At 45.2% G+C, this 17,850-nt stretch overlaps 1 protein-coding gene across 1 annotated transcript in view; it reads left to right on the forward strand.

Annotated features, from left to right (window-relative positions):
• The window catches only part of LOC147666673 (collagen alpha-1(XXVI) chain-like), a gene marked incomplete at its 3' end in the record, with an annotated part of 663,130 nt that overhangs the window by 245,402 nt on the left and 399,878 nt on the right, over positions 1-17,850 (forward strand). Inside the window, exon 3 of the mRNA XM_086948979.1 lies at positions 2,080-2,183. Coding sequence (XP_086805105.1) covers positions 2,080-2,183 — 104 coding nt within the window. The remainder of the gene's footprint in view (positions 1-2,079; positions 2,184-17,850) is intronic.

Raw genomic sequence — 17,850 nt, forward strand, 5'->3', positions numbered from 1 at the left:
AAAAAAAACATGCTTTTACAATGACAGTGCTTTACATAAACCATTCATCAGCACACCTGATAAGTTCACCTTTGCAGCCCATCCTTGCTTCCAGCATCTTCCAGTGAATCTGTCCCAAAGTATGAAAATAAACACTAGAACTGCAGAACACTGACAGCAAAAAGGGACACGGCCCCACATTGTGCTTTACGTGTCTTGTTACACCAACTCTATGGTGTTTATGTATGACAACAGAAAAGCATGATTTAGAATGCATGTTGTTAATTTCCTTAAGAAGAACTTTGCCTTTAATATTTCATATTTGATTGAAAATTGACAGACAAATCTGCAGTTTCAGGCAAACAATGAATACTAAAAGGATGATGTTAAAATGCTCAACATCTTTGTAAAGAGTACCAAAATCAAACAATAAATAATGTAGCATACAACAATACATAATGAGTAACATGTGTAACAGGTGACATTTATAAACTACTTGGCCTTCAGCAAATGTTAGGGTATCACAACAAATTTTTTAAAATTTGATATCTGTTTTTCAAACGTTTCTGTCTCAGACTAGGGTCTGATTTAAGTTTTTGGGGGATGTGCACTCAGTATGATGAGTTGTCGGTATTACTGAATTGTACATTTCTAACTGGCCGACCTCGTTATAAGTTTAGGGCTAAATTCCAATACCCATGCAAACCAGAAATTGCCCAGGTATGGGAATCGGAAGTTGTGTGATAATTATCAAATGCTCGCAGTTACCCCTGATAAATTTCGGCAGGTCGGACTTGCTGTACTCGATAGAGGCTCAGAATTACTGTATATGGCCCCAGATATTGCTGTTTTTGGTTTCTAAAGAGCCCATCAGGGTTCAAAATTAAATTTTATTCTCACTTACTTCATATTAATTGCACCCAGTAAAACACTACCCCTGATGCCCCTTCCTCTGTTGGATAAATGCATTCATGATTCATTACACAGTCCTCCTTTGTAAAGCCACAACTTGTGGGTAGAGCATGTCTGTGCGGTAGCTGCTGCTTAAACAGTGGGAAGAACTACTCATCCCTTCCTATGCTCCTCTGGGTACCAGTCCCTCTGCTGCTCAGAGCCCTAGGCATAGTCACCCTTGCACCATTCTTCAGAGAGAGGACACAGCATTTTCATATGGCATCAAAAGTATTCCCAGGTGATTCCAGGGCAGATACTTTCTCTTTTGTAACATCTAGACTGATCGAAAGAACTATTCAGGATTTTGCACTCACAGGCAGTAGCGGCCCATCCCTTCTCAAAGGGGCAGGCGGGCAAGAGGCGGGAGGTGGGGGGAAGGGAGGGTGGGTTCAGGGGACAAAAAAATAAAAAAATGAAAATTACTGACCTGAATGCCAACACCGCCGCTGCCACCTGCCACCCGCCACATCAAACTCTTCCTTCTTCTGGGAGCAGGCCCCAAACTGCACTGCGGCCTATCCTGATGCTACATAAAAGCAGTGTCAGGATTGCCCAGAGCGATGGCAACGTGTGCTCCCAGGCAGGCATGGAGCCTGTGTCCGCTCTCTCCGTCCCCAGTAATGCAACTGGGGCTGGAGAGAGCTACACTGAACATGAGTTTGGCCGGCCTTAGATGGCCGACCAAACCCTCATGCGCAGTGGAGGGAGTGCCGACCACTCCCCCATCAGCAGTGTCATCCCCTGGACCCGCCCCCAAGACTCGTCAGAGCCCTGTGGCTGGGTCCAGGGGGATTAAACTAAAACACGAATAGAACAGGTTTAAAACCCATTTTATTATGGTATTATTTGAGGGTGTTGGCGGGGGTTGGTGGGCGGTGCTCCTCCGTCCTACAGGAGGAGCCACTGCTGCTTACAGGTTCACGATCTGACACGGGTGCATGTGTACAGATTTACAAATTTGAGGAATTTAAAGGATTCACAGTTCTGCATCGGGGGAAAGACCTTTTATTAGAAAAAGCCTCTGTTAAAAAAATATAAACATATGTTAATAAGAAATGTCACATATCACATGAACCAAAGTTTTTTGGGACTTCACATTGACTTTAATTTGCCAGTGATTACATCTAACCTTTGGTTTTGTATTAGTTACAGGACTCTGGTCCGACCCACCTACAAGGTGTCCTACAGGACAGTAACCGCCCTAGAATGGAGGTGCTGCCCTGGTTTCATGGGTGCCAACTGTGAAGAAGGTAAGTTGTCTTGCTATATTTATTGCTATCTGTATTTGTGCCTTGAAGCTAGAGTACTGGTACACTGACTGAGTATGCCTATTTTTAGACAGTTTTTTTTGTTTTCTTTCATACAGAGTTACCTGTTTCAGGATAAAAAAATAAAGTTGACATGGCCAGGATTTCATTATGATTTAAAATAAAGGGACCTTATTTGCAGCATAATACCTATAAAAATTATAATTGCTTAAACGCATTTTAAATTTGTTTATCATGCTAAGTTTTTTTACAGTAGGATAAGTCCTATCTTGATTATGCGTATACTTGAACTGAATCTATCACGGAATATTCAAAACAAACGTGTTTAGTATAGCACACACTAGGATCTTCCATAGAATTCTGTTCTATAACAATTTCTGATGTGATTAAACCACTGGATTTATTAAGAAGTCAATAACTATTAAGTGTTCTGACCTGTGGACATGGAGGTAGTCCAAAAAAAACCCTCATGGTGTGGGTTGCATCTGCACTACATCAAGACCTAATGTTGCTATTTAAGCAACATCACTGACGACTACATCCCTGACCAATACATTAACTCGTTTGCTGCTTTGAACGTTCTGCGCCAGTGTGGAATGTTCTATTAAGTGGTCGGGTCGGCCAACGGATGTGCGCAGCACTATCGAGGTAATGCTTGCGACGGCCGTTGGCCGACAGAAGCAGCCAACAGGTTAACTTATAATATGTACCATACATAAATTGGAAATAAATGTCAGTAAAACGTTAACTACATTACTTGTAATTAATTTAATTATTTAATATTATCAAACACAGAAACATGGTTTAGAGGACTATGGGATCTCCTAGCAATATTATATATTTTATTTTTACTCACATTTAAATGAATTTAAAAAAAATTAAGAAGTGGGGCCAGCAAAAGTAATGGTCAATGAAAAATGTAATAAAGGAAAATAAATGTAAACATACAAAAACTATTAAAATAAATATATAATTAGGGTTAGGACTGATAGTAGGGGAAGAAAATGATAATCAGTAAATTAAATTACATTAAAAAAATTATACTTGTAAAGATTAGTGTAAGGACAACAGTTTTAAAAAAACACCTAAATACTCAAAAATAAAAAAGTGAATACTAATAATAATAAGAAAAGAAAATGTTGATGTGGATTTAGGATAGAGGTAGGATTGACTTTGTGAGTTCTAGATAGTGGCAAAAACTGCTGAAAAACCAACTAGGACAATGTAGTGATAGTAAAAGTAATTAATAAGATGTTGTTGTGGGTGTATGCTGTAATGGTCAGTATAGTAAGGTACAGTGGTATGTTTAGTTCAGGTTTTGATGAGTGCCATATCATGAAACCTTCAGAGCTGAGCTAGGATCCAAGCTGTCTGTCGGGCACATTTCTTGTTAAATCCAAAAGTAAAGTAAATTGAAAAATGATTTTGTGTTGTATACATTCTTTTCTACTCTGCTGCTGTGTTACCGGAGGCAAAGAAAGATAAATGGGATAATATTTGATTGTGAAGGGTCTGCAAAGTCTTATGCACACCTGCAAAGTTTACATTTGAGGATACACGATGGGCGAAAAATGATGGATTGGGATGCAAACTGAGCGATCTCCAGTGGCTAAAATGAATTCAAGCATTCCATCCATCACTTTCATTTTTGATGCCCTAAATGTGATGGGTAATCCCACCCGTGCCCTGTGCTGACTGTGCCACCGGAATATGAGCTTTACCTGGCTAATGAACCCATAATAAGGGTGAAGCTGATCCTGGGTTGCTTGTACTCTGGTTCAGGGAGGGCCTGGCCCAGCAGTTCGGATTGGACTGTTCCAAGAAGAGCCGGGTCAAGGCTGATTTGCATATGGCTGTGTCCAAATTGAGGTGGCATGGTGAGGATAAAAGGATGGATTGGGATGCGGTGCCGAGCGATCACGAGGGGCTGAGATTAATTCAAGCATTCCATTCTACACTTTATTTTTGATGCCCGGAATTTAGTACATATTCACAATAGTATATCAGGGCTTTCGCCAAACTCGAAACATGCTAAACTACACTTGCAAAAGGAAGTGTGATTTCTAGGTTGGGAAGGGAAGAATCCCATATTTAATGGGGGAACAAAGGATGGCTGTGTCTGAAATGGGAACAATATTTTCCCTCAGGGTTGCAAAGAAATGAAGGATGCATATCCATTGGAACATTTCCAGAATACATGTCCATAAACAGTGTGTGTATTGTAGATAATCTGCTTGACTAGGCACTTTAGGGAAGCTGTCCTCTTGAAAATCTACACATTTCTTAGATTTTTATGAGTAGTCTAATGGAATTTCCTAAATCCAATTGAAGTAGTAAATTTACCCCAGGCACAGAATGAAACGCACAAAGGAGTAAGTTCCAGACGTCTAAAAATAAGCCCATTAATTTTGCCCACCCCATCTCATGTAACCAGTGCAAATCTTTAAAAAATGAAAGTATAAAGATCAGTGCAGAGAAATATACACTTTTCACATTGAGTATATTTTAATCATCTCAAGAGCTACTGCATTTCTGAAACTCAAAATAGCATTTTTCTCATAAATAACTTAAAAAAGGAATAAGCATGAAGTCATTGAGTGAAGGGTGCTTGTATGAATGAACTACTTGGTGTTTTAAGCTGCATTTTTAGGTCGAGCCTAGCGGCAGCGCTCATGTGCTACTCACTCTGCTAGAGTGCTGTGGTAGAGTATGACAGAGAAGCCATGCCCACTCTCTGCTGATATTTTTCATTGGCTTGTGTCTGTCATTGTCGTTCATGAATGCTGACTTCGGATTCGTTATTAGGCTTGTTAGTCCCTCCTTAGTACGGACTTATCTTCTTGTGTAACCTCCCAGGGCCACTGGCCCCCTTTCCTTCTGTTGTTACACGGGACCTGTTATTTAGTATGTAAGCACTATTTACTTTATTGAGTTTCTCTTACTGCAGGCTGGACATGCGCAGCTTCAGCTGAAACCGCTTGTGTTTTTTTAAGCAGCATGGCCGCACCTGTAACACGGGCGCCTGCTTTCAAACACTTTAACCCGACATTATCTCATGTCAGATTCAACCCCACATGTAAAATGGATTTGACAATGATTATCAAATTAAGTCATGTGGATTCCAGGCAGCACACAATCCTTTTAAAATGGTCTGAAGCTGACAACAGCACATCTGTGTTACATGTCATCTGTACTAAAGCCACGTGATGGGTTGTTTTCAAAGGCCTGTTTTATTAACAACACTACCACCAATACCAACCCTCCACCAATACCACCACCACCAATATCATCTATAGCACCACCAATACCACCGCCAATACCACCCCCACCAATACCACACCCACTAACACCACCACCAATACCACCACCACCAATACCACAGATACGACCACCACCCACTAATACCACCACCGCCAATACCACCCCCACCAATACCACCACCACCACCACCAATACCACCAATGCCACCAATACCACCACCACCACCACCACCACCAAAGCCATCAGCAACACCAATACCACCACCACCACCAAGGCCACCACCACCTCCACCAATACCACCAACATTACCAGCACTAATACCAGCACCAATACCACCACCACCAATATCCCCATCACCAATACCACCACCACCAATACCACCACCACAACTAATACCACCAAGACAAAAAACATCTTCAGAAGTGAATCGAAATGCATTGGGTGATATAGGATTCACTTCGGAAGATGTTTTTTGTCTTTTGGCGTGCCCAGAAAAAGGTTTGGATTAGCATATCTGAGGCATAGGAAGCAGTTTAAGACTCCTTGTCTCACGTGCAATTTATCACCTGAAAAATAAATTATGTCATAATAACATTTTGGAGTACATTGATTAATTAAGTTCTTGGAAATCTGGAAATCAGTATCAATTGTAATTCAATGCTGTGCACCCGTGTAAGGAACGCAAACACGGTCCTATTATCTAAAATTGTCATTACAATGCCAATAGCTCAAACTTGTGAGAATGCAAGACCTATTGCATTGCAAATGCTGGTTCATGTTATATATTTGTTATTATATTGTGTATGTATACTTTGATGGTGCATGGATACCGTATAAAGTATTATTACCAGTGAGAGACAGAAGGAAGCTACTACAAAGTACCTTTGTAGAAAAAAGGAAAAGTAGGAAAAATGGGGAGAGAACCTTGACATGTGCCTATTTCCGGAAAACATTGGAAGTGTATCTACAATACTCTGTAGTAGTAGTTCCACATGCAACCATTCCAGTCTGTCTTTCAGCCATGGAAAATATGTAATAACTGCTAGAGCAAATTACTCATTCCTCCCCAAAACATCTTCATTTTTTTGGGATGCAATTATACTCATTTCATTATTATTATCCAGTCTTTTTTCATTAACCGTAAAACTATGTAGTTACTGTTAGTTGATATCCCTTTCATATTTTAAATGTTTTTTCTGATTGCAATTTGTATGTTTTTGATGTATTCATAACGTATGATTCATAAAGCATGGCCAAGCAGTCTTGTCAGACAAACAGCTCAGCGGAATTATGTGAACTGATACCACATATGAGGAAAAGGTGGTATGTAGGATCTTCTACAGGCCTACTTGCTTTCGAAATTTAGGAATGCTAGAAATTTAAGCAGCATATTGGCTGCATAGTAACTTTTTCCTCCCATTGTGGGAAGTTGTACTGCTGCCAGGACTGTGGCCCTGAACCGCTCACATGCACGCCAGCCATGCTCTAACAATGTTTGTTTGCAAATCATGAATGGCTCTGAAATGATGCCAGCTCCTTTGTAACTCTTAGATTTACAAGTTCCACAAACAAAGAGGCATCTGGATTCTGTGTTTGAGGGAAATGGTAAACAGATGTTTTCTGATCCTTAAAATGCAAACTATCAAATTATGTTCCCTTTCTTCTCTTCCTTGCTCTGCTCCCTGCTTTTGTTTCACATGTATTTATTTAGTTACACACCGACATGCACTACTTACTGGATGCGTTACACCAGCAGCAAGCAGTGACTATACAACAATGCCATACCATAAATGAAGCTCAGCACTCACAAGGATTGGAGCTTGTCTCGTGTCCGTGGAGACATGTTTGCATGTCTGAGAGAGGCATCAAAAACCTTTATAAATATTTAATTCCAAAAGACATTCCATTCATATATGAATGAATTGAGGCATGTGTTGCATCCTTGATGACCAGGGAGGGTGGAAGATGAATGACCAGGGAGGGTGGAAGATGAATGACCAGGGAGGGTGGAAAATGAATGACCAGGGAGGGTGGAAGATGAATGACCAGAGAGGGTGGAAGATGAATGACCAGAGAGGGTGGAAGATGAATGAAATGAGGCATGCGTTGCATCCTTGATGACCAGGGAGGGTGGAAGATGAATGAAATGAGGCATGAGTTGCATCCTTGATGACCAGGGAGGGGGGAAGATGAATGAAATGAGGCATGCGTTGCATCCTTGATGACCAGGGAGGGTGGAAGATGAATGACCAGGGAGGGTGGAAGATGAATGAAATGTGGCATGCGTTGCATCCTTGATGACCAGGGAGGGTGGAAGATGAATGAAATGTGGCATGCGTTGCATCCTTGATGACCAGGGAGGGTGGAAGATGAATGACCAGAGAGGGTGGAAGATGAATGAAATGAGGCATGCGTTGCATCCTTGATGACCAGAGAGGGTGGAAGATGAATGAAATGAGGCATGCGTTGCATCCTTGATGACCAGAGAGGGTGGAAGATGAATGACCAGGGAGGGTGGAAGATGAATGACCAGGGAGGGTGGAAGATGAATGACCAGAGAGGGAGGAAGATGAATGACCAGGGAGGGTGGAAGATGAATGACCAGAGAGGGAGGAAGATGAATGACCAGAGAGGGTGGAAGATGAATGAAATGAGGCATGCGTTGCATCCTTGATGACCAGGGAGGGTGGAAGATGAATGACCAGGGAGGGTGGAAGATGAATAACCAGGGAGGGTGGAAGATGAATGACCAGAGAGGGTGGAAGATGAATGACCAGAGAGGTTGGAAGATGAATGAAATGAGGCATGTGTTGTATCCTTGATGACCAGGGAGGGTGGAAGATGAATGACCAGGGAGGGTGGAAGATGAATGACCAGAGAGGGTGGAAGATGAATGACCAGAGAGGGTGGAAGATGAATGAAATGAGGCATAAGTTGCATCCTTGATGACCAGGGAGGGTGGAAGATGAATGAAATGAGGCATGCTATGCATCCTTGATGACCAGTGAGGGTGGAAGATGAATGAAATGAGGCATGCGTTGCATCCTTGATTACCAGTGAGGGTGGAAGATGAATGAAATGAGGCATGCGTTGCATCCTTGATGACCAGGGAGGGTGGAAGATGAATGACCAGGGAGGGTGGAAGATGAATGACCAGGGAGGGTGGAAGATGAATGAAATGAGGCATGCGTTGCATCCTTGATGATCAGGGAGGGTGGTAGATGAATGACCAGGGAGGGTGGAAGATGAATGACCAGAGAGGGTGGAAGATGAATGACCAGAGAGGGTGGAAGATGAATGAAATGTGGCATGCGTTGCATCCTTGATGACCAGGGAGGGTGGAAGATGAATGACCAGGGAGGGTGGAAGATGAATGAGATGAGGCATGCGTTGCATCCTTGATGACCAGGGAGGGTGGAAGATGAATGACCAGGGAGGGTTGAAGATGAATGACCAGGGAGGGTGGAAGATGAATGAAATGGTATGTTTTGCATCCTTGATGAACAGGGAGAGTGGAAGATGAATGAAATGAGGCATGCGTTGCATCCTTGATGACCAGGGAGGGTGAAAGAGGAATGAAATTAGGCATGCGTTGCATCCTTGATGACCAGGGAGGGTGGGAGATGAATGACCAGGGAGGGTGGAAGATTAATGAAATGAGGCATGCGTTGCATCCTTGATGACCAGGGAGGGTGGAAGATGAATGACCAGGGAGAGTGGAAGATGAATGAAATGTGGCATGCGTTGGATCCTTGATGACCAGGGAGGGTGGAAGATGAATGACCAGGGAGGGTGGAAGATGAATGACCAGGGAGGGTGGAAGATGAATGACCAGAGAGGGTGGAAGATGAATGACCAGAGAAGGTGGAAGATGAATGAAATGAGGCATGCGTTGTATGCTTGATGACCAGGGAGGGTGGAAGATGAATGACCAGGGAGGGTGGAAGATGAATGACCAGGGAGGGTGGAAGATGAATGACCAGGGAGGGTGGAAGATGAATGACCAGAGAGGGTGGAAGATGAATGACCAGAGAGGGTGGAAGATGAATGAAATGAGGCATGCGTTGCATCCTTGATGACCAAGGAGGGTGGAAGATGAATGAAATGAGACATGCGTTGCATCCTTGATGACCAGTGAGGGTGGAAGATGAATAAAATGAGGCATGTGTTGCATCCTTGATGACCAGTGAGGGTGGAAGATGAATGACATGAGGCATGTTTTGCATCCTTGATGACCAGGGAGGGGGGAAGATGAATGAAATGAGGCATGCGTTGCATCCTTGATGACCAGGGAGGGTGGAAGATGAATGCCCAGGGATGGTGGAAGATGAATGAAATGTGGCATGCGTTGCATCCTTGATGACCAGGGAGGGTGGAAGATGAATGACCAGGGAGGGTGGAAGATGAATGAAATGTGGCATGCGTTGCATCCTTGATGACCAGGGAGGGTGGAAGTAGATGACCAGAGAGGGTGTAAGATGAATGACCAGAGAGGGTGGAAGATGAATGAAATGAGGCATGCGTTGCATCCTTGATGACCAGAGAGGGTGGAAGATGAATGAAATGAGGCATGCGTTGCATCCTTGATGACCAGAGAGGGTGGAAGATGAATGACCAGGGAGGGTGGAAGATGAATTACCAGGGAGGGTGGAAGATGAATGACCAGAGAGGGTGGAAGAGTGAATGACCAGAGAGGGTGGAAGATGAATGAAATGAGGCATGCGTTGCATCCTTGATGACCAGGGAGGGTGGAAGATGAATGACCAGGGAGAGTGGAAGATGAATGACCAGGGAGGGTGGAAGATGAATGACCAGAGAGGGTGGAAGATGAATGACCAGAGAGGGTGGAAGATGAATGAAATAAGGCATGTGTTGTATCCTTGATGACCAGGGAGGGTGGAAGATGAATGACCAGGGAGGGTGGAAGATGAATGTCCAGGGAGGGTGGAAGATGAATGACCAGAGAGGGTGGAAGATGAATGACCAGAGAGGGTGGAAGATGAATGAAATCAGGCATGCGTTGCATCCTTGATGACCAGGGAGGGTGGAAGATGAATGAAATGAGGCATGCGTTGCATCCTTGATGACCAGTGAGGGTGGAAGATGAATGAAATGAGGCATGCGTTGCATCCTTAATGACCAATGAGGGTGGAAGATGAATGAAATGAGGCATGCGTTGCATCCTTGATGACCAGGGAGGGTGGAAGATGAATGACCAGGGAGGGTGGAAGATGAATGACCAGGGAGGGTGGAAGATGAATGAAATGAGGCATGCGTTGCATCCTTGATGACCAGGGAGGGTGGAAGATGAATGACCAGGGAGGATGGAAGATGAATGACCAGAGAGGGTGGAAGATGAATGACCAGAGAGGGTGGTAGATGAATGAAATGTGGCATGCGTTGCATCCTTGATGACCAGGGAGGGTGGAAGATGAATGTCCAGGGAGGGTGGAAGATGAATGAGATGAGGCATGTGTTGCATCCTTGATGACCAGGGAGGGTGGAAGATGAATGACCAGGGAGGGTTGAAGATGAATGACCAGGGAGGGTGGAAGATGAATGAAATGGTATGTTTTGCATCCTTGATGAACAGGGAGAGTGGAAGATGAATGAAATGAGGCATGCGTTGCATCCTTGATGACCAGGGAGGGTGAAAGATGAATGAAATGAGGCATGCGTTGCATCCTTGATGACCAGGGAGGGTGGAAGATGAATGACCAGGGAGAGTGGAAGATGAATGAAATGTAGCATGCGTTGCATCCTTGATGACCAGGCAGGGTGGAAGATGAATGACCAGGGAGGGTGGAAGATTTATGAAATGAGGCATGCGTTGCATCCTTGATGATCAGGGAGGGTGGAAGATGAATGACCAGGGAGGGTGGAAGATGAATGACCAGGGAGGGTGGAAGATGAATGAAATGAGGCATGCGTTGCATCCTTGATGACAAGGGAGGGTGGAAGATGAATGACCAGGGAGGGTGGAAGATGAATGACCAGGGAGGGTGGAAGATGAATGACCTGAGAGGATGGAAGATGAATGAAATCAGGCATGCGTTGCATCCTTGATGATCAGGGAGGGTGGAAGATGAATGACCAGGGAGAGTGGAAGATGAATGACCAGGGAGGGTGGAAGATGAATGAAATGAGGCATGTGTTGCATCCTTGATGACCAGGGAGGGTGGAAGATGAATGACCATAGAGGGTGGAAGATGAATAACCAGAGAGGGTGGAAGATGAATGAAATGAGGCATGTGTTGCATCCTTGATGACCAGGGAGGGTGGAAGATGAATGACCAGGGAGGGTGGAAGATGAATGTCCAGGGAGGGTGGAAGATGAATGACCAGGGAGGGTGGAAGATGAATGAGATGAGGCATGTGTTGCATCCTTGATGACCAGGGAGGGTGGAAGATGAATGACCAGGGAGGGTTGAAGATGAATGACCAGGGAGGGTGGAAGATGAATGAAATGGTATGTTTTGCATCCTTGATGAACAGGGAGAGTGGAAGATGAATGAAATGAGGCATGCGTTGCATCCTTGATGACCAGGGAGGGTGAAAGATGAATTAAATGAGGCATGCGTTGCATCCTTGATGACCAGGGAGGGTGGAAGATGAATGACCAGGGAGGGTGGAAGATGAATGAAATGAGGCATGCGTTGCATCCTTGATGACCAGGGAGGGTGGAAGATGAATGACCAGGGAGAGTGGAAGATGAATGAAATGTAGCATGCGTTGCATCCTTGATGACCAGGCAGGGTGGAAGATGAATGACCAGGGAGGGTGGAAGATGAATGAAATGAGGCATGCGTTGCATCCTTGATGATCAGGGAGGGTGGAAGATGAATGACCAGGGAGGGTGGAAGATGAATGACCAGGGAGGGTGGAAGATGAATGAAATGAGGCATGCGTTGCATCCTTGATGACAAGGGAGGGTGGAAGATGAATGACCAGGGAGGGTGGAAGATGAATGACCAGGGAGCGTGGAAGATGAATGACCTGAGAGGATGGAAGATGAATTAAATGAGGCATGCGTTGCATCCTTGATGACCAGGGAGGGTGGAAGATGAATGACCAGGGAGAGTGGAAGATGAATGACCAGGGAGGGTGGAAGATAAATGAAATGAGGCATGTGTTGCATCCTTGATGACCAGGGAGGGTGGAAGATGAATGACCATAGAGGGTGGAAGATGAATGACCAGAGAGGGTGGAAGATGAATGAAATGAGGCATGTGTTGCATCCTTGATGACCATGGAGGGTGGAAGATGAATGACCAGGGAGGGTGGAAGATGAATGTCCAGGTAGGGTGGAAGATGAATGACCAGAGAAGGTGGAAGATGAATGAGATGAGGCATGTGTTGCATCCTTGATGACCAGAGAGGGTGCAAGATGAATGAAATCAGGCATGCGTTGTATCCTTGATGACCAGGGAGGGTGGAAGATGAATGAAATGAGGCATGCGTTGCATCCTTGATGACCAGTGAGGGTGGAAGATGAATGAAATGAGGCATGCGTTGCATCCTTGATGACCAATGAGGGTGGAAGATGAATGAAATGAGGCATGCGTTGCATCCTTGATGATCAGGGAGGGTGGAAGATGAATGACCAGGGAGGGTGGAAGATGAATGAAATGAGGCATGCGTTGCATCCTTGATGACCAGGGAGGGTGGAAGATGAATGACCAGGGAGGGTGGAAGATGAATGACCAGAGAGGGTGGAAGATGAATGACCAGAGAGGGTGGAAGATGAATGAAATGTGGCATGCGTTGCATCCTTGATGACCAGGGAGGGTGGAAGATGAATGACCAGGGAGGGTGGAAGATGAATGAGATGAGGCATGTGTTGCATCCTTGATGACCAGGGAGGGTGGAAGATGAATGACCAGGGAGGGTTGAAGATGAATGACCAGGGAGGCTGGAAGATGAATGAAATGGTATGTTTTGCATCCTTGATGAACAGGGAGAGTGGAAGATGAATGAAATGAGGCATGTGTTGCATCCTTGATGACCAGGGAGGGTGAAAGATGAATGAAATGAGGCATGCGTTGCATCCTTGATGACCAGGGAGGGTGGAAGATGAATGACCAGGGAGGGTGGAAGATGAATGAAATGAGGCATGCGTTGCATCCTTGATGACCAGGGAGGGTGGAAGATGAATGACCAGGGAGAGTGGAAGATGAATGAAATGTAGCATGCTTTGCATCCTTGATGACCAGGGAGGGTGGAAGATGAATGTCCAGGGAGGGTGAAAGATGAATGAAATGAGGCATGAGTTGCATCCTTGATGACCAGGGAGGGTGGAAGATGAATGACCAGGGAGGGTGGAAGATGAATGACCAGGGAGGGTGGAAGATGAATGAAATGAGGCATGCATTGCATCCTTGATGACAAGGGAGGGTGGAAGATGAATGACCAGGGAGGGTGGAAGATGAATGATCAGGGAGGGTGGAAGATGAAGGACCAGAGAGGATGGAAGATGAATGACAAGAGAGGGTTGAAGATGAATGAAATGTGGCATGCGTTGCATCCTTGATGACCAGGGAGGGTGGAAGATGAATGACCAGGGAGGGTGGAAGATGTATGACCAGGGAGGGTGGAAGATGAATGAAATGAGGCATGCTTTGAATCCTTGATGACCAGGGAGGGTGGAAGATGAATGACCAGGGAGGGTGGAAGATGAATGACCAGAGATGGTGGAAGATGAATGACCAGAGAGGGTGGAAGATGAATGACCAGAGAGGGTGGAAGATGAATGAAATGTGGCATGCGTTACATCCTTGATGACCAGGGAGGGTGGAAGATGAATGACCAGGGAGGATGGAAGATGAATGAAATGAGGCATGCGTTGCATCCTTGATGACCAGGGAGGGTGGAAGATGAATGACCAGGGAGGGTGGAAGATGAATGACCAGGGAGGGTGGAAGATGAATGAAATGTGGAGTGTTGCATCCTTGATGACCAGGGAGGGTGGTAGATGAATGACCAGGGAGGGTGGAAGATGAATGACCAGGGAGGGTGGAAGATTAATGAAATGAGGTATGCTTTGCATCCTTGATGACCAGGGAGGGTGGAAGATGATTGACCAGGGAGAGTGGAAGATGAATGAAATGAGGCATGCGTTGCATCCTTGATGACCAGGGAGGGTGGAAGATGAATGACCAGGGAGGGTGGAAGATGAATGACCAGGGAGGGTGGAAGATGAATGACCAGAGAGGGTGGAAGATAAATGACCAAAGAGGGTGGAAGATGAATGAAATGAGGCAAGCGTTGCATCCTTGATGTCAGGGAGGTGGAAGAGGAATGACCAGAGAAGGTGGAAGATGAATGAAATGAGGCAAGCGTTGCATCCTTGATGACCAGGGAGGGTGGAAGATGAATGAAATGAGGCATGCGTTGCATCCTTGATGACCAGGGAGGGTGGAAAATGATTGACCAGGGAAGGTGGAAGATGAATGACCAGGGAGGGTGGAAGATGAATGAAATGAGGCATGCTTTGCATCCTTGATGACCAGGGAGGGTGGAAGATGAATGACCAGGGAGGGTGGAAGATGAATGACCAGGGAGGGTGGAAGATGAATGAAATGTGGCATGCGTTGCATCCTTGATGACCAGAGAGGATGGAAGATGAATGACCAGGGAGGGTGGAAGATGAATGACCAGGGAGGGTGGAAGATGAATGAAGTGTGGCATGCGTTGCATCCTTGATGACCAGGGAGGGTGGAAGATGAATGACCAGGGAGGGTGGAAGATGAATGACCAGGGAGGGTGGAAGGTGAATGAAATGAGGCATGCGTTGCATCCTTGATGTCAGGGAGTTTGCAAGTGGAATGACCAGAGAGGGTGGAAGATAAATGAAATGAGGCATGCGTTGCATCCTTGGTGACCAGGGAGGGTGGAAGATGAATGAAATGAGGCATGCGTTGCTTCCTTGATGACCAGGGAGGGTGTAAGATGAATGAAATGAGGCAAGCGTTGCATCCTTGATGACCAGGGAGGATGGAAGATGAATGAAATGAGGCATGCGTTGCATCCTTGATGACCAGGGAGAGTGGAAGATGAATGAAATGAGGCATGCGTTGCATCCTTGATGACCAGGGAGGGTGGAAGATGAATAAAATGAAGCATGCATTACATCCTTGATGACCAGGGAGGGTGGAAGATGAATGACCAGGGAGGGTGGAAGGTGAATGAAATGAGGCATGCGTTGCATCCTTGATGACCAGGGAGGATGGAAGATGAATGACCAGGGAGGGTGGAAGGTGAATGAAATGAGGCATGCGTTGCATCCTTGATGACCAGGGTGGGTGGAAGATGATTGACCAGGGAAGGTGGAAGATGAATGACCAGGGAGGGTGGAAGATGAATGAAATGAGGCATGCTTTGCATCCTTGATGACCAGGGAGGGTGGAAGATGATTGACCTCTCAGCTGTTCCAGCCTCCTCCGGACCAAGGATTATGTAGGATTAGTTAGTCGGCTATGGCGGAGCTCGTGCACTATTTATCCATTTTGGACCCGAGCAAGCTCCACCCCCAACATTGTACATCAAATACAGCTACTATTTGGATTTACCCAAATGGGACGAATGTACAGCCTGAACCCTCTGTCCTAGTGGTGTTATATCACCTATGTGTCTCTCTTTTTTTATGTACTATGAGTCCTCTTCAAAAACAAGGGTCTTCAAAAACAAGATTGAGAACCTGGTAGATGACTATGGTATCTCACCAGGTTCCTGGTGTCTGCTTCCAATCATTCACGATTGGAAGCAGTGGGGGTCCCAAGGCGCTGAGGGGAGGAGGGTGCTGCTACTGCTTGAGGAGTCTGTGGGTTGGGAGGGTGTTCCAGGTCTTGGCGGCGAGGTAGGAGAAGGATCTGCCACCGGACGTCGTTCGTTGGATGCGGGGGACAGCAGCGAGGGTGAGGCTGGTGGAGCGGAGCTGGCGGGTGGGGGTGTTGAAGCTGAGTCTGCTGTTCAGGTAGGCTGGTCCGTCGTTGTGGACTGCTTTGTGTGCGTGGGTGAAGAGCTTGAAGGTGATCCTCTTGTCGACGGAGAGCCAGTGTAGGTCTCTCAGGTGGGGGGTGATGTGGCTGCGGCGGGGGATGTTGACGATCAGTCGGGCGGAGGCGTTTTGGATGTGTTGTAGTCGTCGTAGGTGTTTGGCTGGGATTCCAGCGTAGAGTGCGTTGCCGTAGTCCAGCCAGTAACCAAAATGACATCTCCTCTCCCTATAAGTGAACAGTCAGTATTTTGGCAACATATTTCACTAAACACCTCAGTGTTTATCCATAGACATTGACAATAATCCCAGGGTGGTCCATCAGTGAACCTAGGATTATACAAATATCTGCCCTGTGAGTCTCTATATTCAGATTTATGTCTGTGATCTACATTTTTGCAAATTAGGGTGACAACTCCAAATAAGTAGGAGCTGTAGGAAGCAAGGTAGCAGTGACCGCATTTCCCAGTGAATATGCACGGATTGTTATCTTGCATGTGCAACTCTTGCAACAAAGCAATAGACAACTCATGTCTATCCAAGTATGTCTGGATCAACCTATGTTTATTTAAGATTATTCATAACTAACATTCTCTTCAAAATTGTGTATTTTTGCAATATATTGTTATTTACTATTTCTGTGAACCTTTGACTGTACTCATATCCCCTTATATATTATCCTTTAACCATTTTAGTGGAAATTATATATCATTATTATACCTTCATGTATTCATGTATCAACAAATAACTGCACATACGAACTATTGTTTTTTTTAATGATCATATTATTCTTTTCAATAAAACCTTTTCTGAACTTTAAAAAACCTCTAACATTCGATTGCATTAGATTTAGTAGAGGTGACATGCACAATCCAGACAAGCCATCAATTGAAAAAGGCAGTGCAAATTAGACATATCGGTAGAGGTATACGTGAGCTGTGCGGTGTCTACAATACCTCTGTGACGATGAGCCACATTAGGTGAGGAGTCATGTATTTAACAGACAAATCAAACAACAGGCAATGTAAAACCATTTCACACCCCTCCCCCCTTTCCTGCACTTGGCTACAGTCGTAGATATGAAGGTGTTCTGTCCAAGTTGTCTTGGCTCATTCACCATTTTCACTTGAGTATTTTGCAGTTGTGCTTTGTCATCCTGAGTTTGTCCACTTACCAGCTGGCAAGTGGTCTGTATCTTTTGGCTTTGTTGATTTTGAGGGGAACCATGGTGTTATTGCCGGCAATGATTCAGTTGTTGAAGTTTGTCATGGAGTTGAATAGGGTGCTACTGTGTACATGCTGGTATTTTGTGAGTACAATCATCCACTTTCACTTTGAGAAGATGATCCAGTCTCACCAGGCTATCCTGGCGGTGGTTTTCTGTTTTGGTGCGGG

This window comes from Lissotriton vulgaris, unplaced genomic scaffold (genome assembly GCF_964263255.1).
Source record: "Lissotriton vulgaris unplaced genomic scaffold, aLisVul1.2 SCAFFOLD_669, whole genome shotgun sequence".
NCBI lineage: Eukaryota > Metazoa > Chordata > Amphibia > Caudata > Salamandridae > Lissotriton > Lissotriton vulgaris.